Source organism: Manacus candei, unplaced genomic scaffold (genome assembly GCF_025592945.1).
Source record: "Manacus candei isolate 608988 ecotype Guabito, Panama unplaced genomic scaffold, ASM2559294v1 h1tg000057l, whole genome shotgun sequence".
In the NCBI taxonomy this organism is placed as follows: Eukaryota; Metazoa; Chordata; class Aves; order Passeriformes; family Pipridae; genus Manacus; species Manacus candei.
This window is the reverse complement of record NW_026138105.1, coordinates 4,031,560-4,051,466: the sequence shown is the minus strand read 5'-3', so window position 1 is coordinate 4,051,466 and position 19,907 is coordinate 4,031,560. Positions and strand designations below refer to the sequence as shown.

At 41.9% G+C, this 19,907-nt stretch overlaps 1 protein-coding gene across 1 annotated transcript in view; it reads right to left on the bottom strand.

Moving 5' to 3' along the window:
* PTPRT (protein tyrosine phosphatase receptor type T) overlaps positions 1-19,907 on the bottom strand; it is a 457,975-nt gene that overhangs the window by 263,680 nt on the left and 174,388 nt on the right. The window contains exons 3-6 of the mRNA XM_051802833.1: positions 15,654-15,925; positions 9,747-9,828; positions 6,477-6,592; positions 3,542-3,716 (exon numbers count right to left, since the gene is read on the bottom strand). Of these exons, the coding sequence (XP_051658793.1) occupies positions 3,542-3,716; positions 6,477-6,592; positions 9,747-9,828; positions 15,654-15,925 (645 nt within the window). The remainder of the gene's footprint in view (positions 1-3,541; positions 3,717-6,476; positions 6,593-9,746; positions 9,829-15,653; positions 15,926-19,907) is intronic.

Below are 19,907 nucleotides of genomic sequence, written 5' to 3'. Positions count from 1 at the left end.
AGTAATAAATATTGAGATAGGCAAAATACCTGTAAAGCTTTTCCTTGATGAGTCTGCCTTAGAACTGTAAATCTGGAATTTTCACAGCGTATTTAACACTGGAGAAGCTTAAAGATTTATTTAAACATATAATTATTTATCATATTTTTCACACTCGAGCATCTCAGCTCCAGTAACTTGACGTGGGGTTTCGTTTAGGTTTATTTGGTGCCTGTGTATATGTTGTTTTACGTTGTTTGGTGGTTTGGGTTTTTATTGTTTATTCTGGTGTCTGCTTTTAGGAACAGACTCAGCTCACCAGAGCAGTTTTCACTGTGTACCTGGTGAGTTAATAAACAGATGGTGCAATTACAGTGACAAGCATCACACCAGAAAAGACCCAGAGAAAGAACAGTAAACAACTGTAAACAACTCTGACAAAGAACCCACCTCTCCCTCTGGTGTCACTCAAGGCTCCTCCTGTGACTGAGAAAAGCCTGATAAAAGATGAGCTGTCCCAAACATCACAAGGCTGACAGAAAGCCACTCAGACAAGAGACAAGATTACTTTTCAGCCAAGCACTTTGAAAATCAACTAAGACAAAACTGAAGAGAAGTGGAACAGCCCCTTGGGGGTCTGCAGAGGGGCTCTGTTGAGCACTCCCACCCCTGGAGTAGCAGATCAGATCCTTGGAAAACACCAGGAGCCTTAAAAGTATTTGCATCAGGTAGCAACAAAATAAATTTGAGGGACTTCCTGAAAAAGGAAAGTCTCAGAAAAGTCAGCTCACAAAAAATACATTATAGACAGACACTGTAGTATTCCCCGTTTATCAGCTCTTCACCCATTCCCATCATATATTTAGGAGTTAATTTAAGCATCCAGAGTATCTGAAAGGGATCAGGGGGGAAAAGAGCAACTGCAAACAATCCTCCATACACACACACAGAGAGTTTAGGATGTTATCCACAACCTTCATAATGTGACAAGTGTCCTGGAAGGACACTGACATTAGCACAGACCTTAAATGATTAGATTTGAGCCAATTCCCAGTGTTTTAAACAACCTTTACAGAAGCACAACCTCCATTTAGCTCAGAAAACAATAACTGCCACACAGCTTTTACTTAAAAGACAACTCCAGACAAGAAACATCCTGTTCAGGTGAGAGCAGACACAGAATCTCTGGGTTTGGGTTTTTTTTTTTAACTGCCCTGTGCAAAATTGTATTAAATTACTATGTATGCAACCGTGAGAGGTGAGAAACAGAGAAGAGCTATTTCCACTGGAGCACCAAAGGATGGTAAAGTGGACAGATGGAAATTACAGGTTTCTCTGGCCTGGCTATTATGATTCAAGAGTGCCAAGAGAAGAATAAATGTATTGTCATTTATACAACAGTCAGAAGACAGACAAGCATTAGCACATAGAGCAAAGAGCTGTCTGCATTTTCACAGTACTACAGATGTACTCCTGTCACTACATATACTGCAATAAATTGAAACTAATGTTCTTTTGTGCAAGATTTCCAGTAATTACTTTGTTCTTAGTGAAGATGCCCACAGACAAGCAAGGTGGTGTGTGTTTCATGTCATTGATCATTTCATTCGCTGATACAGGTATTTATTGTCCAATTTAGGGTGTAGAAGGACGTGCATTTCAAAGCAAAATCTCTATTTCAGTGTCTACCAAATGTTAACATTCAATATTGAGAAATGTAAATTACTTTTCATTTTCAATACTCCAATAAAATACCTTATGCACAGGGAAGCAAGCAAAGTTTTACATTATAAAGATATACAGATACACTTCTAGATCTTAACCTTTGCTGAAGAAATCCTCTATGATTTTATGTTCATCTGATCGAGGGAAGCAGAGCATTAGCTTGGATTTAGCAGGTTTAGGAGCAAGACTATTAATTGAGCAAAACTTCAATTACAGACTAATTTAATGTATGCTCAAGTACATTACTGCAATTCAATAAACACCTCTTCAGAATTAAACAATTCCAATTTGCTTTCATTTCAGCCTGTGCACCCGCATTACAAATTCCCTGTTATTCCCATTAAAATGAGCCAGCCTGGCTGGAAGTACCCAGAGTGTCACAGGGCTGCACCACACTGACCTCCAGTGAGCCACTTCACCTTCCCTGCCTCCTAACCAGGAATGAGGACCAGGAGTGCACCTTTCCATAACAATATGATTCTCCTGAGGTTTCCTGGATGTGCCTGAGCAACCCAGCAATGAATCTACCAACATCTCTCCTGGTGGACATCCAACCATTCGTGGGTCTGACTTATTCTGTTGGTTTTTCCCTGCTTATAACAACAATTATGGAAGTGCCAGACACCTACTCCAGACCCTGAGGTCAGCTCAGCTGGTTAAAGTCTGGTGCTCACAACACCAGGTTTGATCCCCTGAGGGCCATTCACTGAAGAGTTGGACTCCATGATCCTTGTGGGTCCCTTCCAACTCAGAATATTCTGTGAACTTGCAATATTCTGCTACCTGGTTGCTCTGGAAAACTGCCTTCCCTCTCTTTAGCTATGATCCCATCCCAGCTCTGCCACTCCTGGCAACTCCATCCCATTTTAGTCATGAATTAATTCCTCCAGATTTGAACAAGATGTGAGATCACCAAGTGGGAATTAAAAGCACTTGGCACCCAAAAGGAGCATTTTCTTCATGATCTGTGGAGTCTGAACATCTGCACCACACCACACTCCAAGGCATTATAAAGGTATCAGCACACTGATCATCAAATGACACAGGCAGTTGGCAGAAAGCAGCACAGTGGACAACTTGATCTCATTGCTACAGCTTCCTCCATTTCCAAAAAAAGTGAAACATTTAGAGCAATAAAATTATACTCTCTGAGGAGACCCTCACATCACCCCCCATCCCAAACATGAAGCACCTCAGGAACTACTCAGCCACTTTCTGATTTCCCCACTAAGAGTCAGTGATGCAGCATCCCTGTGCTGCAACTCAGGTAAGTTTAAAAATAAATAAAAAAGCAGAATAGTGAACAGCACTTTAGCACAGGCCTCATGAAGGTGAGATTAAGACACACTTTGCACATGTCAGGCACAAGTTCAGCTCCTGAATCACAGTAATTAACAGGGCTAAAATCCAAGCATCCCTCAAGAACTACTGATGCCTCTACTCCATATTTCAGGACGTCAGCAGAATCAATCCCAGTATTTATTCCCAGCAGTCCCAAGCAGCCTCTCCTGACATGCAATGCTCCATCTCCAGGTTATTAATGCCTAATAAAATATTGTAAAGTAAAGCAAACGAAGCTGACTGACAGCCAAACTCTAGCTGGCTACAGGAAGTCTCCACAGCCACCACACATTACTACAAAAGCTTACAAATAGGGGCTGTGTCCAAAGTTCAGACTCAAATACCCCTTTTAAGTCAGTGATTTAAATCCACGTCCCTTTGACCCTTTTTTTCCCTTCTTTTAACGAGAACGAAACAAGAAGGTCTGACAGAATGTCAGTTTTTATATAGAGGAAACACTCCTCTTGCATGAAGTCGCTGCTTGGAAGCCACCTACCTTTCACAATGAGCTCTGCATAGTTGGACACTCCGGACCCGCCGTCGGAGCGGATGACACAGCGGTACTTGCTGATGCTGCGCTGGGAGGTGTCGGCCACGCTCACCGTGGCCGAGAAACGGCGGTGGTTGACCACTCGAGTGACCATCAGGGCTGTGTCCCTCCCATTCCACTGCTGCAAGGGCAGAGAGGAATAACCCAGGTTAGGAAGACACGTGGATTATGCCTTTATGCATCCGTGTTTCATTCGGTCTTTGCCGCGCTTAACGTCGGGCAGACCTTCGTGTTCGCGCTGAGGGGAGGGATTTTAGGCAGGCAGAGTTTGTCAGGAGAAGGCTGACAGAAACACCCTGGAGAAATGCACAGGGTCCTGAATGTTCTCACACATATGTGAGGGTGGGGAGGCCCTGGCACAGGTTGCCCAGAGAAGCTGTGGCTGCCTCCCATCCCTGGGAGTGTCCAAGGCCAGGCTGGATGGGGCTTGGAGCAACCTGGGCCGGTGGAAGGTGTCCCTGTCATTTGGGATGATCTCTAAGACCTCTTCCAACCCAGACCATTCTATGATTCTATGATATATTTAAGTTTTCACTTCTGTTTAATTTTTGAAACATTTTTGGGCATTTGATGTGTTCCAGGGATATGAAGATGGTGAAGGGTCTAGAGGGAAACCCACAGTTAGAGGAGACTGAGGTCAGACCTCATCAGGGTCTGCAGCTTCCTCCCAAGGACAGCTCCAATCTCTGCTCCCTGTGAGCAGGGAAAGGACCTGAGGGAATGGCTGGAGCTGTGCCAGGGAAGGTTTAGGTTGGATCTCAGGAAAAGGTTCTTCCCCCAGAGGGTGGTTGGCACTGCCCAGGCTCCCCAGGGCAGTGGGCACAGCCCCAAGGCTGCCAGAGCTCCAGGAGGGTTTGGACAACGCTCTGAGGGACAGGGTGGGATTGTTGGGGTGTCTGTGCAGGGCCAGGAGCTGCACTGGATGATCCTTGTGGGTGTCTTCCAGCTCAGGATATTCTGTGACTCTGTGATTAATGACTCCAAAGGCTGGAGAGTGACAGCTCTGACTGTGCAATTCCACACAGTGTAATTAGAGGCCCAGCTTGGATATGAAAACACAACAACTGAAGGCTTTGTGTACACCTGGGAAAACGCTACAAACGAACAGATTCGACAAACTTGGCATTTTCAGATGTAAAACTTTGATTCTGGACCAATTTAAATAAATTGGTTGGATGAGCAGACACCCTCATATGTCCAATATTCCTCAATAAACCTCTCTACCAATGCCAGACTACACTTTTCCAACTGGAAAAGGGACAGATGAAGAATTAGCTAGGAATAGTTCTCCACAGCATAAATATGTCAACTTGCTCATTGGTCTAGTTTATTGGGAATTTCAAAGGAAAGCACACTGCTGTTCTGTTGGTTTCCAGTAATGAGGTTTTGGGGATGTTTCCAAGGTTATTTTCATTAAATGTTTCAGTTTTCTAGAGTGGAAAACAGGTTTCCATTAACAACAATAATGATTTCTTTCCAAAACTCTGCTTCTCAAAGGGAAAGATTTATACTGTTCCAGGTCAGAACTGTTTTTACACACATCTAATCATAACAGAGGAAAGATTTTACCAAAAGAACTAAAAAAAAATAATAAAAAAAGATGAAGAATAAGCCAAAAATGTGACTCCATGAATGCTAGAAGTACACAACAGGTAAAGAAATTTCAGCTAAAAATGTGATTTTTAGTAGAACAGCTGTGATGAGAGCACAATTACTGACTGTAATAATCATTTTTTCATAATGCCAACTACATTTCCCACCAACCTAAGCCTTTTCCCCTGTACTGATTTTAATTTTTTTGATTAGGTAAACCAATTCCTCTATTTAAACTAAATTTGAAAATGCTATTTTTAAAATTTATTAAAATGTCTGAAGTCAATTATAAGGTTTGACAAAATCTGTTAACTATTTGACTGCAAAGGCCCTTCCTCTCTGCCTCAGATGTTACAAACAGGGGGTGATCAGACCCTCAGTCACATCTGCCCAAGCTGAGAATAAAACCTGTTAACTGGCTTAAGTGTTCTGAAAGTTTCTGTTGGCCCAACATACAGCCAGAGAATCCTCTTGACTTGTTTGGCATATGAAGCATTTAAGAATTCAACTATTTTAAAAACTTCTGGAATGGTAATGCTGGGAGTCCCCATATCAGAGCACTTCCAAGGGCAGGAGAAACAATTTTGTCCTTCGCTGGGAAACACACACTCCCCGTGTTGATGGATGTTCAGGTTGGTGTCTGTTCCATCTCTAACTCTGAAAATGGATTCTCAAGGGTGTTACTGCACCCACATGAAGAGCAGGACCCAGACTCTCAAGTCCAACAAGTAGGTTGAAAATAAGACACCCAGAGGGGGAATGTTTTGGTCTCTTAGTAACTAAAATAATCTGCTGTTAACACAGCCAAGGGAAACTGGGAGCAAGAAACACAGTGGGTACAAACTCGGTTTGCCTGTTTTCACTATGCAGGTAAGTCATCCCAGACCTTAAAGCAGGTTTTCCTCTTACCATATTGTCACTGACTCCAGGCTAAGAACCTTTCTGCAGGGTGAGAGGAAAGCTGATTGCATAATAAGAAGGGAAGAGCTACTCGACTTGTTGTCTCCTCTGCTTTATGACTGAGTGTTTACAGGTACATGGGCATTTGTTTGAAACCAGAATTTTGCTGTCCTGGCCATTTTTTTCCATTTTCAGTATCATGACTCTGCACTTTGTCACCTTAAACTCTCACCTAGAAACTATGTAAGGCAGTTCTCAAAAGGTCTCAATGGAAAGATGTTGCCCCGCACCCCAGTCTTCCTCTACCTATTCATTTTACTTGCAAAAAACAATCAAATCAAACCAAACCAAAGAGGAAAAAACACTCCAAAAGAGGTCATTACTTTACCTGGAGCCAGAGCTTGTCGTGCTGGGACCATTTCCCCCCAGCAATGCACTGGAACGTCGCGTTCTGGCCCACGTTCACCTCCACGTTCTGGAGCCGCAGGAAATGAGGGGCTTTTCCTGACAAAAGAGGCAAAGTATTGCAAGGGTAGAGCAAGGCAGTGACTGCCTGTGTTACACCACCCCAGAGGGAAACACTCAGCAAGGCATCAGGGCTGTCCTTGACAAGGTGTTTTTGCAAAATCAATCTGTCCTTCAGTGTTTAACTACTCCCTGCAGAGAGAGGTGGGTGATGGATCTGAGGGAGGATGGCCTGAGGGATCTTAAGAGAGCCCTGGCACATCTAAAAAACACAGATTTGGATCAAATCACAAGTTCATGGTCATTGGCACGATTTGTTATTGCTTGCTATAAAGAGTGATTGAGTCATTTCTTTTCTTCAGAAAGCTGTGTTTCTAAAAAGGTCAAAGAAAAATCAAATGCTTCTGTGCTTGTCAAGCGTGACTGACCCAAACCGCATTTTCACAGGGGTCTTTCATCCTTTTTATTTTATTGACTATCAAATACGTCCTAGACCTTTAGAATAATGCATCATTAATATCAAATCAGATATGAAATGAAATATTCATATAACTGACAGCACTGTGTCACTGGTTTAGCTGAAGATCACTGATATATCAGTGTTTTGCCGTTACTAAATTCAGCATTAGTTCAAAATTAAACCAGTGATATTAAAATGCAGACATGCAATTTGTTCACAAAGGACCTAGATCAGAGGATTATCTTTTTGACTAAATACCAGACTCAGTTACATCTCTAATTGAAATGACAAAATCATAAACAAGATTACAGCAGTGAGTCTGACACCTTTAAGCGACCATAGTTCTTGCCAGGCTTCAGAAGGTTTGTGCACCACTGGAAAACTTTTAGTAGGACACACCGAACAGCCTTGCAAGCCTATAAAGGTCAGAGGCTTTCAACTTCATCTTTACATTTTTTAGTATGATCAGACATTGATGAAATCCATAATTTCAGAGGATATTCCAACCTGTCTCCTTCTGTTGGAATCCAAGAGCTTGAAAAGAATGTGGCCATCTGTGGCTGTGTATGAGGCTTGACATACAAATATTTGTGTACTGCAGACACATGAACAGAGAACACGTGTCTATACATCATGTCAAATATTTTTATCTACCTCTGTGTCCCCTTCACCACATGCTCAGTTTGCTGACAGCTCCTGAAGGACAGTGACTCTCTACCATCCTGCTTTCTCAGCATCAGGAATATGCATCAAGGTTTACTGGGAAACTACCTCTGGGTGACAGTCAGAGTGTTCTACAGGGTATTCTCAGGCTAATTTTAGGAATTTCTGCCTGCAGTCTGCAGTGGGCAGGTCTAAGGCAGCTCCAAATACAAGGGTGCAGTCACACCAATCCCAAAATCCTGGTCCTGAGGTCTGCCCAGCTTCTGGAGCATGTCCTGTGATGGCAGGGGCTCATGCACAGAGCCAACAAGCTTTTAGTATAGTGACAATGGATACTGCAGTGCATCCCTTCACAGGACAAATGGGGGGGGGAAGATAAGAGCAGCAATATATTTATTTTTGCCCATTACTGTGCCATTAGGGGCATTTCCCTGTTTTTGCTGATACCTTGGTTTGGGGGCTGTACTGTCACCTGGGAAGGCAAAGCAGAGATGAAGAAATAAGAGCAATGACTTCAGTAACCTCCAGGGTCACTTGGAGCTTCGTGGTCCCCGTGTTTGGATTTATAACAACTGTAAAACGAGCCTGAGGGGCAAAGCCTGTACAAGGAAATGGGTGACATTTACCCTGGTGACTGTCACTGCTGAACAACTAAAGCAACACTGGGAATACAACAGGAGAAGCATTTACAGGGACTGCAGAGAACTTGCAGCTTGTAATGACCTCTGTGTGCTGCAGGTTGCAAATCAAATAAAAAAACCGAACAAAACAACCCTGTTTGAATAATTTTGGTGTTGACTCTGCAAAAAATGCCCTTATTTTGGAAGAAGGACCTGAACATACTTGGAGAAATGGATTATTCACAATCAGTTTACTTAATGAAGTGTAACACAGCATCCTGCCCAACTTTTTAAAATCCCCTCATTTTCTTGTTGAGGCTTTGCCCCATGGTTTGTTCAGTGGCCTCTTTCCCAGCAAAGGGACCAGCCATCACCCAGCAGGCTGTGAAGGCACACAGACCATTTGGGGATTTGCCTGGATGCTGCCAGTTATCAGCAACATCTGGTTAATACAGACTGTAAGTATTTCTTAATGAAGTAAATGCACCCAAAAGCCTGAGCAATGAGCACATGGTAAATACAAATATAATTTACTTAAACAGCAATTAACCACCCTGCAGTTATCAGAAATGTCCTGTTAAACTTGAGCAGAACCATGTTTGTCACATTGAATGGCAGCTGTTCTTTGACATTCTGATTGCAGGAAAACCAGTTGATTTCACTCCATCAACATGTGTTTTTTTTTGTGAGCAGCTGTCACTGGTTTACTGAAACCATGAGCCAGTGAGAGGGGCTGTAAATAAAACATCTTTACAATAAACTGCATATTATATACATAATATAGGCAAAGTCCTCAAGCCACACTGTAGGTGCATAAAGAAACCAAACAAGTTCAGATTCAAAGACAGGGGCTCAAGACTTCTTTGAATGTGACAAATAACTGAATAAATTTAAACTTATTGTTGCAGCTGCAGTAGAAGAACCACAGCACCAACATTTACGAACAACTTAATGAACCTGCATTAGTTTCTACTCCTGTGCAAGTCCACTCCCTGAATAAGATTTATTTTAATATCTTTACAGGGGGTGCTGAGTGGGTTTAACATTTGTTGAGAGAGACTGACCTTTGGGACAGGAAACACTGCCAAGGAAACACTGCAACAATCTGGTGGTTCTTTTCTTAAGTCAACCACACAGGTCATTATGAGAACCTTTTTTTCAGACTGTTTTCTACAGCAATGTGATTCAAAAATAATAAAACCACCAGTTTTATGTGTTCATAACAAGGCAGGAAGAGAGAATTCCACAGAAGTCCTGGCTCTAGCTGGAGACTGAGAGACTTTTGCACAGCTGGCATAGTTGGGTAATTATGCAAGTCTGAGTGTCTTTAGAGCTCTTGGAGGGGACAGAAGACATTTTAGTGCTAACCCAGTGGAGTAAATCACTCCTTCAGACTGCAAAGCCTGGCATATAACACATCAATAGAGTCAGAAAAACAAGGAGTGCTCACTGCATGGATGGGCGAGAACTCTGACTTCATCCACTGCGATGTACCCGGGGTGTCCTTTCAGAGACACCGACTCAAAGATCACCTGAAACACAAGAGAAAGGAAAAAAGTTCTTAAAAAGAACACCCACATTAGTCATTTCACCACATTCTGCTCTTATTCCAGTGTCTGAGTCATTCAAGGCATTTAATCACTAATAACAAAGGGATAATACCAGGGCAGTTCAGTCTGTACATACAATGCAAATCTGTTTGGTGTGGAAACAAAAATTTACAGCAACACTTACTAGGATTAGAGATAACTGATTTGGAAAAGCAAAAGGTACCCTGTCTGTATACACACACCTATATTCACTTTAAGCAGCAGTCTTAGAACATTAGTGAATAATCACTTGACATCGTGCTCTTGGAAAATTGGAGAAAGCTGTACATGAATAGAATTCTCTTACTGAAGCAGTAACTGTGCCTGGATTCTCTGGGGGAAAATCCTGATTGGACATGCAGGTCCTTGTAGGATTAGAAAGCAAATTATGAGCAAAGGATGACACTGGATTCCAGTTATTGGACTGAAATAAGATTCTCCCAGATATAAGAAGTTGTTTCTGCCTTTCCCTGGATTGAATACCATGATCTGAGAAGGAATATTCTTTAAAACCACATGTAGCATTTCACTACATTAATGGTACACTAACTAGCATTTTTTTTACTATTTACATATCTGGATAATGAAGACATTCCACTAATTTGGGTCTGAAAAGACAGATTTTCAATCACAGATGAACAAAAATATCATTCCGCCCTATGGGTTTGTGATTTTTACCTGGAAAGCTGCCCTGAAGTATCCTAAAAATACACAGGAGTGCAGGGAAAAAAACCAACAAAACAACCAAGCTAAAAAACTGATAATGAGATCATTAAAACTAATTTAATTGCTGAGCTCCTCCAGGGAGGCAGTGGAGGGGAAGGTGCTGATCTCACTCTGGTGACCAGTGACAGGACACAGGGAAATGGAACAAAGCTGAGTCAGGGCAAGGTCAGGCTGGACATCAGGAAAAGAGCTCTGGGAGGGAGGTCTGACCCTGGAACAGGCTCCCCAGGGAAGTGGTCACAGCACCAAGCCTGTCAGAGCTCATGGAGCATCTGAAGGACACTCTCAGGTTGGGTTTTTGGTAGCCCTGCAAGGAGCAGGGAGTTGGGCTCCATGATCCTTATGGATCCCTTCCAATTTGGATCATGCTATGACTCTGCAAGGAATGGGAAGCTTACAAATGTTAAACTGCAACAGAAAAAAGAAAATTGCAGGCTGATTATCACTCAAATTAGTGATTCTCTTCCCCAAGGAATGAAGTGCTATCCTCTACTATGTTAAAAACCTGAATGGGTGGAGATGTAATGGATTCTGTCCCTGCATTTGAAAGGGATATCCCCAGGTTCATTCCATCCTACTGAAGAAATGTTCACACTGTACTGAACTGCTCATTTTTGCACGAGTATGAGGTTTTCAAGGGCAGAGTTAATTAACACATTCAGCTGGCACAGCTACTGCCATTACAGCAGTGTTCTAGTGCAGCTCCTTGTTCCAGAGGAGAAAGGATTTCAGTAATTTGTAACTTCCAAAATTCACTACCAGAACACAAAGTTATCTATTTAAAACCAGTTTTCAACACTTATTTTCATTTTAAATAAAAGATGGCATTTCCAGTCTGTCACTGTTCAGCTGCTGCTTCATCTCCTTAATCAGAAGATTTAATACAGTAAGAAGTTCAACTGCTGAAATGCTGCTCACTGCAAGCCCTGGCTCTGAATTTAGACCACTATGTCCTTCCTAAGTGCAGAATTGCTGTTACTAATTTCCAGAGCATAACTCCTACTTGTGTTTTCATGACTAAGATCTGCTCCCCTGATTCAAAACACAGCCAGATGTGAGATCTCCTGAAATACATTCATGTTAAAAAAAAACCAAAAAAACAAAAAAAAAAACAAAAAACCAGAACATGATAAAAACAGGTAGAACACAAAAATGAACTGGCAAAGCTACAAAGCAAGAAAAGTTCAAGTGTTAACAATCTGTAGAAACAAAGTTCTGCTCCAGAGGAGACTGGACAACAAGGAGACTGGTTGTCCAAGGAGCACTGGGAAGCAGCAAGTCTCAGGAAGATATAATCTATTAACAAGTGTTTTGTGTTACCAAGGTCCTTGATAGGCTTTTTAGGGACCATATAAAATAACAGTGTGAAACAGGAGCCCTTAGTATTGAAATCATAATTACTTTAGAAATTAAATGTCGTTCCTGATAAAAATTACACTCACTGGGAAGGTCACACAAGGCACTGCTGCAAATCCCTTCAGGCTTGAATTAAAGGGCAACATTAGAGCTACAAAATCTTATTCTAGTTTTGCATTTGTGAGAAGCCAAAAGCCACAATAAACTGATTTTCAACTTCCTGCAAGAACTTGGGAAGAAAACTACTCCAAGGCATTGGCATCAGCTATTAGTGTGTGGCAAGAGTAGGCACTGATACACAGAGAACTGGTTAATTCCAAATATGTACAGAGTCTTTAGTACAGCACAATGTAATTTAATCCAGTAACAACAGTCAGCCTCTAAAAAAATCCATGCACACTGGTGCAAAATCCACTGAGGAGAGGATTGCTCTGAACTCAACCAATATTGTGTGACTATTTTATTCTCTGTTCTGTGTCACACTCAGATATTGTTATTTCCCAGTTCAAACTTCCACACTCTTGTTTTTTTCTAAATTTTGCAGCATCTCTATCAAAGTGAGAAGCCTGGAAGCATCCAGGTATTCCTAAAAACAGGGAACTGAGACCCAGCATGAGGAAAAGGCAGGAATAAAAGCTTAGGGGGCCCATTTCTGCAAATTTCACACTGAGCATTGCTCATGTCCTCTTAAATTCAGTTGGAAATGCAGCAGAATGGTTGAGAAAGACATTCAACAACGCCTTGAACTTAAGGAACTTCTCAGAAATTAATAAAGATGACAAAATACCAAGCTTCACTCTTAAAAAAAACATCCTTAAATGCTCCTGAGAACTGCAAATACAAACCCATTTCATGTTTCCTCACCAATAAACAGCCCCACATTTCAGGGCTGTGATTTACCCACAATGTCTGTGTTAGCAGCTCATCTGGTGTGGTACAAACAGTTTTCTCCAGGCCTGGATCAATAACACTCCTTGCTATACATCACAAAAACACCTTCCTGCCAGGCTCTAGTGCTGCCCTTGGTGCATTCTGGGACTGAGTTCATCCTCGTGGTGAGCAGTAATTCAAGATTACAAGTATTACCTTTCCCCAGGAACTATTAACGGCTTTTTCTCGTTCCACTAAAACCATTTGCAGGCTGGGAATCCAAGTGCAAGTAACCCTAGGGCAGGCATGATAAATCTCCACCAGCCCTACACTTCTGCCTCAGTAGAGTGTTTTTTGCAGCCAGATGACTCCTGTGATCCTTGCAAAGAACTGCCAGACCTAAAACGTGACCTCTGGCAAATGGCTTGGATAAGTTTTCCACCAGTCACATCTCCAAGGCTCCAAGTACTCATCAAAGCCCCAGAGCCAGAGAGTTCCAGGTTATTTTTTCCCTCACAATTCAGGATGGTGAGGTTTCTGTGCATTAAGAGTATAATCCACATTTTGCCTGATGCACACTTCAATATTTAGGATAAATGCTGGTTTTTCCCACGTTACCCAGTGCTTTCAAAACACAGAACATGCTCTCAGGCCTCTTGCAGGCAAAGAGTTCTCCAGGACTGCAATTTTCATCTGAGGCTGACAGATAAATGGCAAATGTGAGGGTGGGGAGGCCCTGGCACAGGTTGCCCAGAGAAGCTGTGGTTGCCCCATCCCTGGAAGTGTCCAAGGCCAGGTTGGACAGGGCTTGGAGCAACCTGGGCTAGTGGAAGGTGTCCCTGCCCATGGCAGAGGGTGGAATGGGATGAGCTTTGAGGTCCCTTCCAATGCAAACCATCCTAGGATTTTACTAAATAACACTCCACTGGCACATCCCAGACCCTGAGAGTGAAATGAAACACTCCTCAGGCAGCAACACAGTCAAGTTTTTGTTGTCCTGCCACCTCTGGACTCCCTTAGCAAGAACTGTTACTTCAGGCTGCCAAATACTGATAATTTTTCCTCTTCGTCTTTGCAGCTTAAAGTTCTCTTTTTTCTTTATTTTTATATTTTTTTAAACCTTGATTAAATGTAGAAGCTCACAGGACTGCAGACCATCAACAAGACAGTTTATAAAATCAGGGACTGAAGACAGATCAGTCTCCTAGACCCCCAGAATAGTGGGACAGATCTCACATTGTAAAAGCCATGCTTAAGGAATAATAATAGAAGTATAAATAGAAGGAAACATCGCTCTGACTCACCAAAAAGTAAAAAAGAAGCCCCTTTCATTTTCTAGGAAGGAGCTACTCCTGGGCAGTTACTGCTGCCTTCCAAACTGCTCATTTTTGTGCTGCAGTGGAAAATTCTTGTTTGATTTAAAGGATTTTTTTTTAACCCAGGAAAAGCAAACTTGACCTGCAAAAGGACTTGTAAAAGACCTAAGTGAGGCTCAGGAAGCCCACTATTGACATATCTGAGAGCAGGATGCCTCTTAGTGCCAGATCAGACTGGCTTTTCCAGGTTTTACAAGCACTGATTGAAAGATCATTCCTGTCATCTCTGTGGAGCAGCTCCAAGGAAGCAAATCCTGGTGCAGGAGCAGGCTCCTGTTAATTCAGATTGAGCAGAAGCACTTCAGGGTGAGCCTTCAGAAAGGGGACAACTTGTGCCCTGCCCTTAAAACACCACTCTGCACACATCTGCATCTCTTCATCCCCTCCTCCCATGGATTCTGCCCATATCCACAACTCTTTCAGAACATTAAAGCCCTTCTGCTTCAGCTCAGATTTTACAGACCTCCTACCCAGTTATTAGAAGCAAAAAAAAAAAAAAAAGAGGCTTTTCTACCTGCTGCTTCCTACCCACAGACTATTTGCTGCCTTTTCATAGTTTGTTCTGTCTTAATTCCTACCTCACTCATGTCTTTTATTAGTATCATATGTACATCAAATTTCCTGCAAGGTTTAGGATGCAATTACCTGCCAGGCTTTTTTTTCTTTTGTGTGTCTTGAATATAAAACAACACAAAAATACTCCTTTAACACTTAACAAGAAATATGTGAGTCCACTGTGTCCAAATTTATCTAACTAAAACTAAAACAATGGTTGCAAAGTTGTCACATGAAGTTAGAAGTGGGCAACTAACAAGTAGATGTAAAATTAATATAACCAGAAAACCAATTTATTCATTGCATTCCTCTACTTCATGCTTGGTTCAAAAATAAAATTTTAACAGAATAAATAAAACTAGGTTACAAGAAATGCTAAAAAGAAGAGGAACTGAGGATCTGGTGAAGAACATACTTATGTTGATACCACGGCACAAGATTTTATTAGTAGTTTATTATGCTACCCCCTCATATGGACACAGGAAAAGTCCAGATGTAAAGCTGAGTGAAGAAATAATACTTCTTAGGGAACCAACCAAGGGCCAAAAATAGTTCAGGCAAATTTATGCAAAGTACAGTTACACATCTAGAAACTCAGTTGTATTTACAACTACACAGGGCCATGGAAAGTGCCAATACAAGTTGGTTTATGTGCCCATTCTATCATGAACAAGGGGCTTTTAACTTGTTAATAATCTGACTCTCATCCATCACTCTGTGACCTGAAAACAACTAAAGAGAAAGGGTGAAGTGGGAAGAAACATGTCAAGATATAACCACCACACATGAATTTATCAGGATGGGAAGAAGTCGAGAGTCGATTTACAAAACAACTCTTGCTAACAACAAAGCCAAGGAAAGGGAGAGAAAAACACAGACACATACCTGATAAAAATGTGGCCAGAAGGTGCTGATGGCCAGCTCTGCCTTCACCCAGCCCTCCGTCACGACTCCCGAGACATTCCAGATGGGATTGCCCTGGGGGCCCCCGTTCACCTTCACGTAGACGTTGAGGGAGCCGGGGCTGGACCGGTCCCTGCTCGACAGGTAATAGTGGAAGTCGATGCAGTGGGTGTCGTTCTCCTTCAGGGTGGGCAGCAGCAGGTGGGCTTTCTGCCCTGATGCTCGCCCAGAGCTGTTCACCATCATGAAGGAGCCTAAGGGGGAGAGCCAAAAGAGGAGAGAAAGTGGGTTTGCTTGGCTTTTTCAGTGTAAACAGCTCCGGTTTTACACTCAGCGATTCCCTCAGAAGGCACAAACCACAACATTCATCTGAGGAACTCAAACCAGCTATTTGATGCACGTTGTTAGGTAGCAGAATGAAAGGATATTAAAATTACAGGGTAGGTACACCAGTGGATTCAGGGCCAACTAGAACCACTTTAGTTGGGTAACTTAAAAATCAAAACCAAAGTACCGTTTAGCTTGTGTTATTTTAGCACCTTGTGATAAAAGGCACTCCAAATAAAAGCCCATTCCCACTTCAAGCAGCAACAAGGTTCTCCTACTGCATACAGCCCCTGAAAGGCATATTTAATACAAGGTAACAAGTGACAGGATGAGAGGAAATGGCCTCAAGTTGTACCAGAGGAGATTTAGATTGGATATTAGATAAAATTTCTTCATGGAAAGGGTTGTAAAGCACTGGAATGGACTGTCCAAGGAAGTGGTGGAGTACCACTTCTGGAAGTGTTCAAAAACTGTGTAGATATGACACTCAAGCACATGGTTTAGTGGTGAGCATGGAGGTGTTACTGGGACTTGATGATCTTTAAAAGTCTTTTCCAGATTTAACAATTCTGTGATTTAATACGAAAACCACGACAACAGACAAAATTCTCAGCTGATGTTTGCCCACGTGCCCCTGCCCACTTCATGCCAATCTACGCCTGTGAACCCTGGCTCTTGAAAGTTCTGAAGGCTGTGTTGAGAAAAGCCCAATTTTGAGAGCCCAGACGAACGAGGCTTGTTGGCAGAAGAGCAAAATCTCAACTTGTAATAATGCAACAGGCCAATTATTCTTGTAGGAGGGAAGGCAGGCTGAATTTAGGGAGGGGAATATATAGTAAGGCAATTTATGAGTTTGTTCACCTGGAATCTTGCATCATATTAACCACGGCACTCGATGTTGAACTCACATTCTGATTCATCAGGCAGTTATTTTATAGCACCTCGTGCCTCGACTCATCTCCTCACAGATGCATCAAGGTGACAAATGTTGGCAATAAGGCAGAACATTATCAGAGTTATTTGATTCAATTCTGTTTAAAGGATCTCCTTTATGTGGGCACAGACACTCACACTCAGAAAAAGATGGAGAAAACACTGAGACACTGGAGCAGGGGGGGAATTCTGCGTGTCAGCAGCCAGGAATGAGAGTTTTTCATCAAGCACAACCCTCTTGACACTCTCAGCTCTGATGCTGCTGCCAAGGCAATGCTACAAATGTACAGTGCTCAGAAGACTGAGCTTGAAAAGTACTGTCTCACTTCTGACCTTCTGACTTCCCCTATTCCCCATCCTAGCAGGGGGACCACACAACCATTTGGATCAATTCTGTGCAGTGAACAGTCACATGTTTGAAATTTATAACAGGATGAGCAACTTTCTCTCACAAAAAAATGTATTTTCCCCCTGTGTTTATATGATATATATGCATTTTGTAAAGGACTGACAAGCTCGGACGCAGAAGGAAGTCAATCTTTAAAAAAAAAGAAAAAGGAAAAGAAAAAATCCTACACTCTAAAGACCTTGGAAAATTCAAGTACAATAAGCACAGCTGGGGAAGAGGCTCTACAAGAAACAAGAAAATTTATAGGCAAGATGGTCTCTGGCAATCCTGTCCTTCATTTTGATATGCTGAAAACCAAAATGGCCCCAAATCGAGAAGTTCCAGGTTCACATTTTCTGAGAAATGTAAGAGCTGAATCCAAACTTTTCAATTAGAGTTCCTCTCTAATAATCAGGATCCTGACAAATGTCCAAGGCTGGTGTAATTCTGCTACCAGTTAACCACAAAATCCTCTTCTTCAGCACGTACCACATCCAGACTATTCTTAAAAATCTACCCAAATAAACTAAACTTTTGAGACACTGAAATTTGAGTTCTGTTTCTATGACAGCCTAATTGACTGGATCCTGTGGCACAGCATTCCACTTCTGGGCATCTTCCTCAACTCTTTTTAATTTGGATCATATGTAGATTATCCTACCCTAAAGAGCTACTCAGAACCTGCCCTGTGTCTAACATAATATAGTCCTGAGCAGCAAAGGGGGAGGGAAGTGTTTCAATGAGAGGAAAAGTTAGGGAGTGTTTCACTTTTACAGGTTCATATATAAAAATAACGAGCTTTCCTCCGGGAGAAAAAAACCCATCAGCTTTTATAAAAAGTTCCAAGCAATAATTACAATTTTATTTTTTGCCACCCACAAAAAAATGAATCACAATCTCTTAGCAGTGACAACAGCCTTTTGTGCAGCTGCTGACAATTCTGGGGAGAGTGTGGAGCCTGAATCCAGCACTGACAACACCAGCAAGTAAAGTACCCATGCACCAAAAAGCACTTGGTAAAATAATTAGTTACTAAAAAATAGCCTTACAAACAATTGTCACGGGCAAATTATTCACAGCTTCCTATTTATAGCATATGATTTTTTTAATGCAACATTTCTAGAGACACAGGAGGAGACAGTATAAGAAACATAACTGTCTCAAGAAAAGTCCTGATAAGAGGCATGATTTTATATGACAGTGGAAAAGATGAAAAGTTTCCACTTATAGTACCATGTCTGTCACAGGAAAGTACTCACTTTGGGTTTAAATGAGTTTGTCATCTACTGATTGTACCACAGGCCTTGTCACTGCAGGGACTTGGTGTGGCAGCTCCCACCACAAACCCTTCCCATGGTTAGTCCAGGCATGGCCCACACCAGAGGATCTCCCAGAGCCACCTCCAGCCTGGCCATGCTGGGGAGGAAAACTCAGAGTTCCATCAGGACAGTTATTGCTGTTGGGTGCAAGGATATGAAGATCTAGAAAATTCAGCTGTGAATAAATTATACCCTGTAAATCGGCCTCCAAATACGCACATTTTCATTTTTCTTGTCCCAGAGTGAACCTGAGCAGGTATCCTGTCCTCTGGGGCCTTCACAAAGTTGCTCTACATGCTCCAAGATCTACTATCCTATCAAAAACATCCATGTCCAGTGGAGCTTGTCTGGGCAGGATCCACCACTTAGGGGCAGGTGAGAGATCATAAAAATAGTTCCCAATAGGAAAAAAAATAAACCAAAACCAAACTAAACTGGCCTTTTAAAAACAAATGAGGTTTTCCTTATAATTTCCTGATTCCCTAATAAAAACTCACATATTGTGATTCAGAGTCTGACAGCTTTCTTTAGGCTGAGCACAGAATTGAAGCTGATGGGACTTATTCCCAATTTATAGGCCTGTATGTGCAAATAAGGGAGATACAATCTGGCCTGGCACCAACAAATCACTTTTCACATTCTCCACTTATACAAAGAACTGGGGAATGAATTAATATGTCACAAAGGGAAATTATTGATCAACAGATGACTGAAAGCCTCCTAAATGTCTCCAGGCAAGAAGCTGAATAAAACAAAAGGTATCTTGGAGAAACTCTTATTTAAGAGCTTTGCATATCCAGTTGGGAAAAATAGTAACGGAAGAAACAAAAATATCATTTAGCCTCACTGTTTTGTTTACTTCCATCCAGAAAAGTTCAAATGTCAAAGCCAACACTGAACTGAAAAAAATTAGTTTGGGGGGAGAAAAAGCTTCTCTACACTGTGTAAGAGTTATTTTCTATGTTTATTGGAAACAGAAGCATAAGCTCATTAAAACAAATTGAATATCGGGTCAATTAAACTTGGTGCTCCCGGATCAACAAGTTAGATTAATTAATATCTTGCTGGTTTTACCCTGAATAACTAAAAATGAACGTGCTATGCCCAGATCAGCCAGAAGGAAGGAGGACGGGAAGACGGAAAATAAATTCATTTTCAAAAACCCGCTCCAGCGGCAGCAACATAAAACGCCACTCTCTCCTAGTTATTAAACATAGCACCGAAAATTGGGGGATTAAACCATGAAGTGCTCTCTAGCTGGCCATAAAT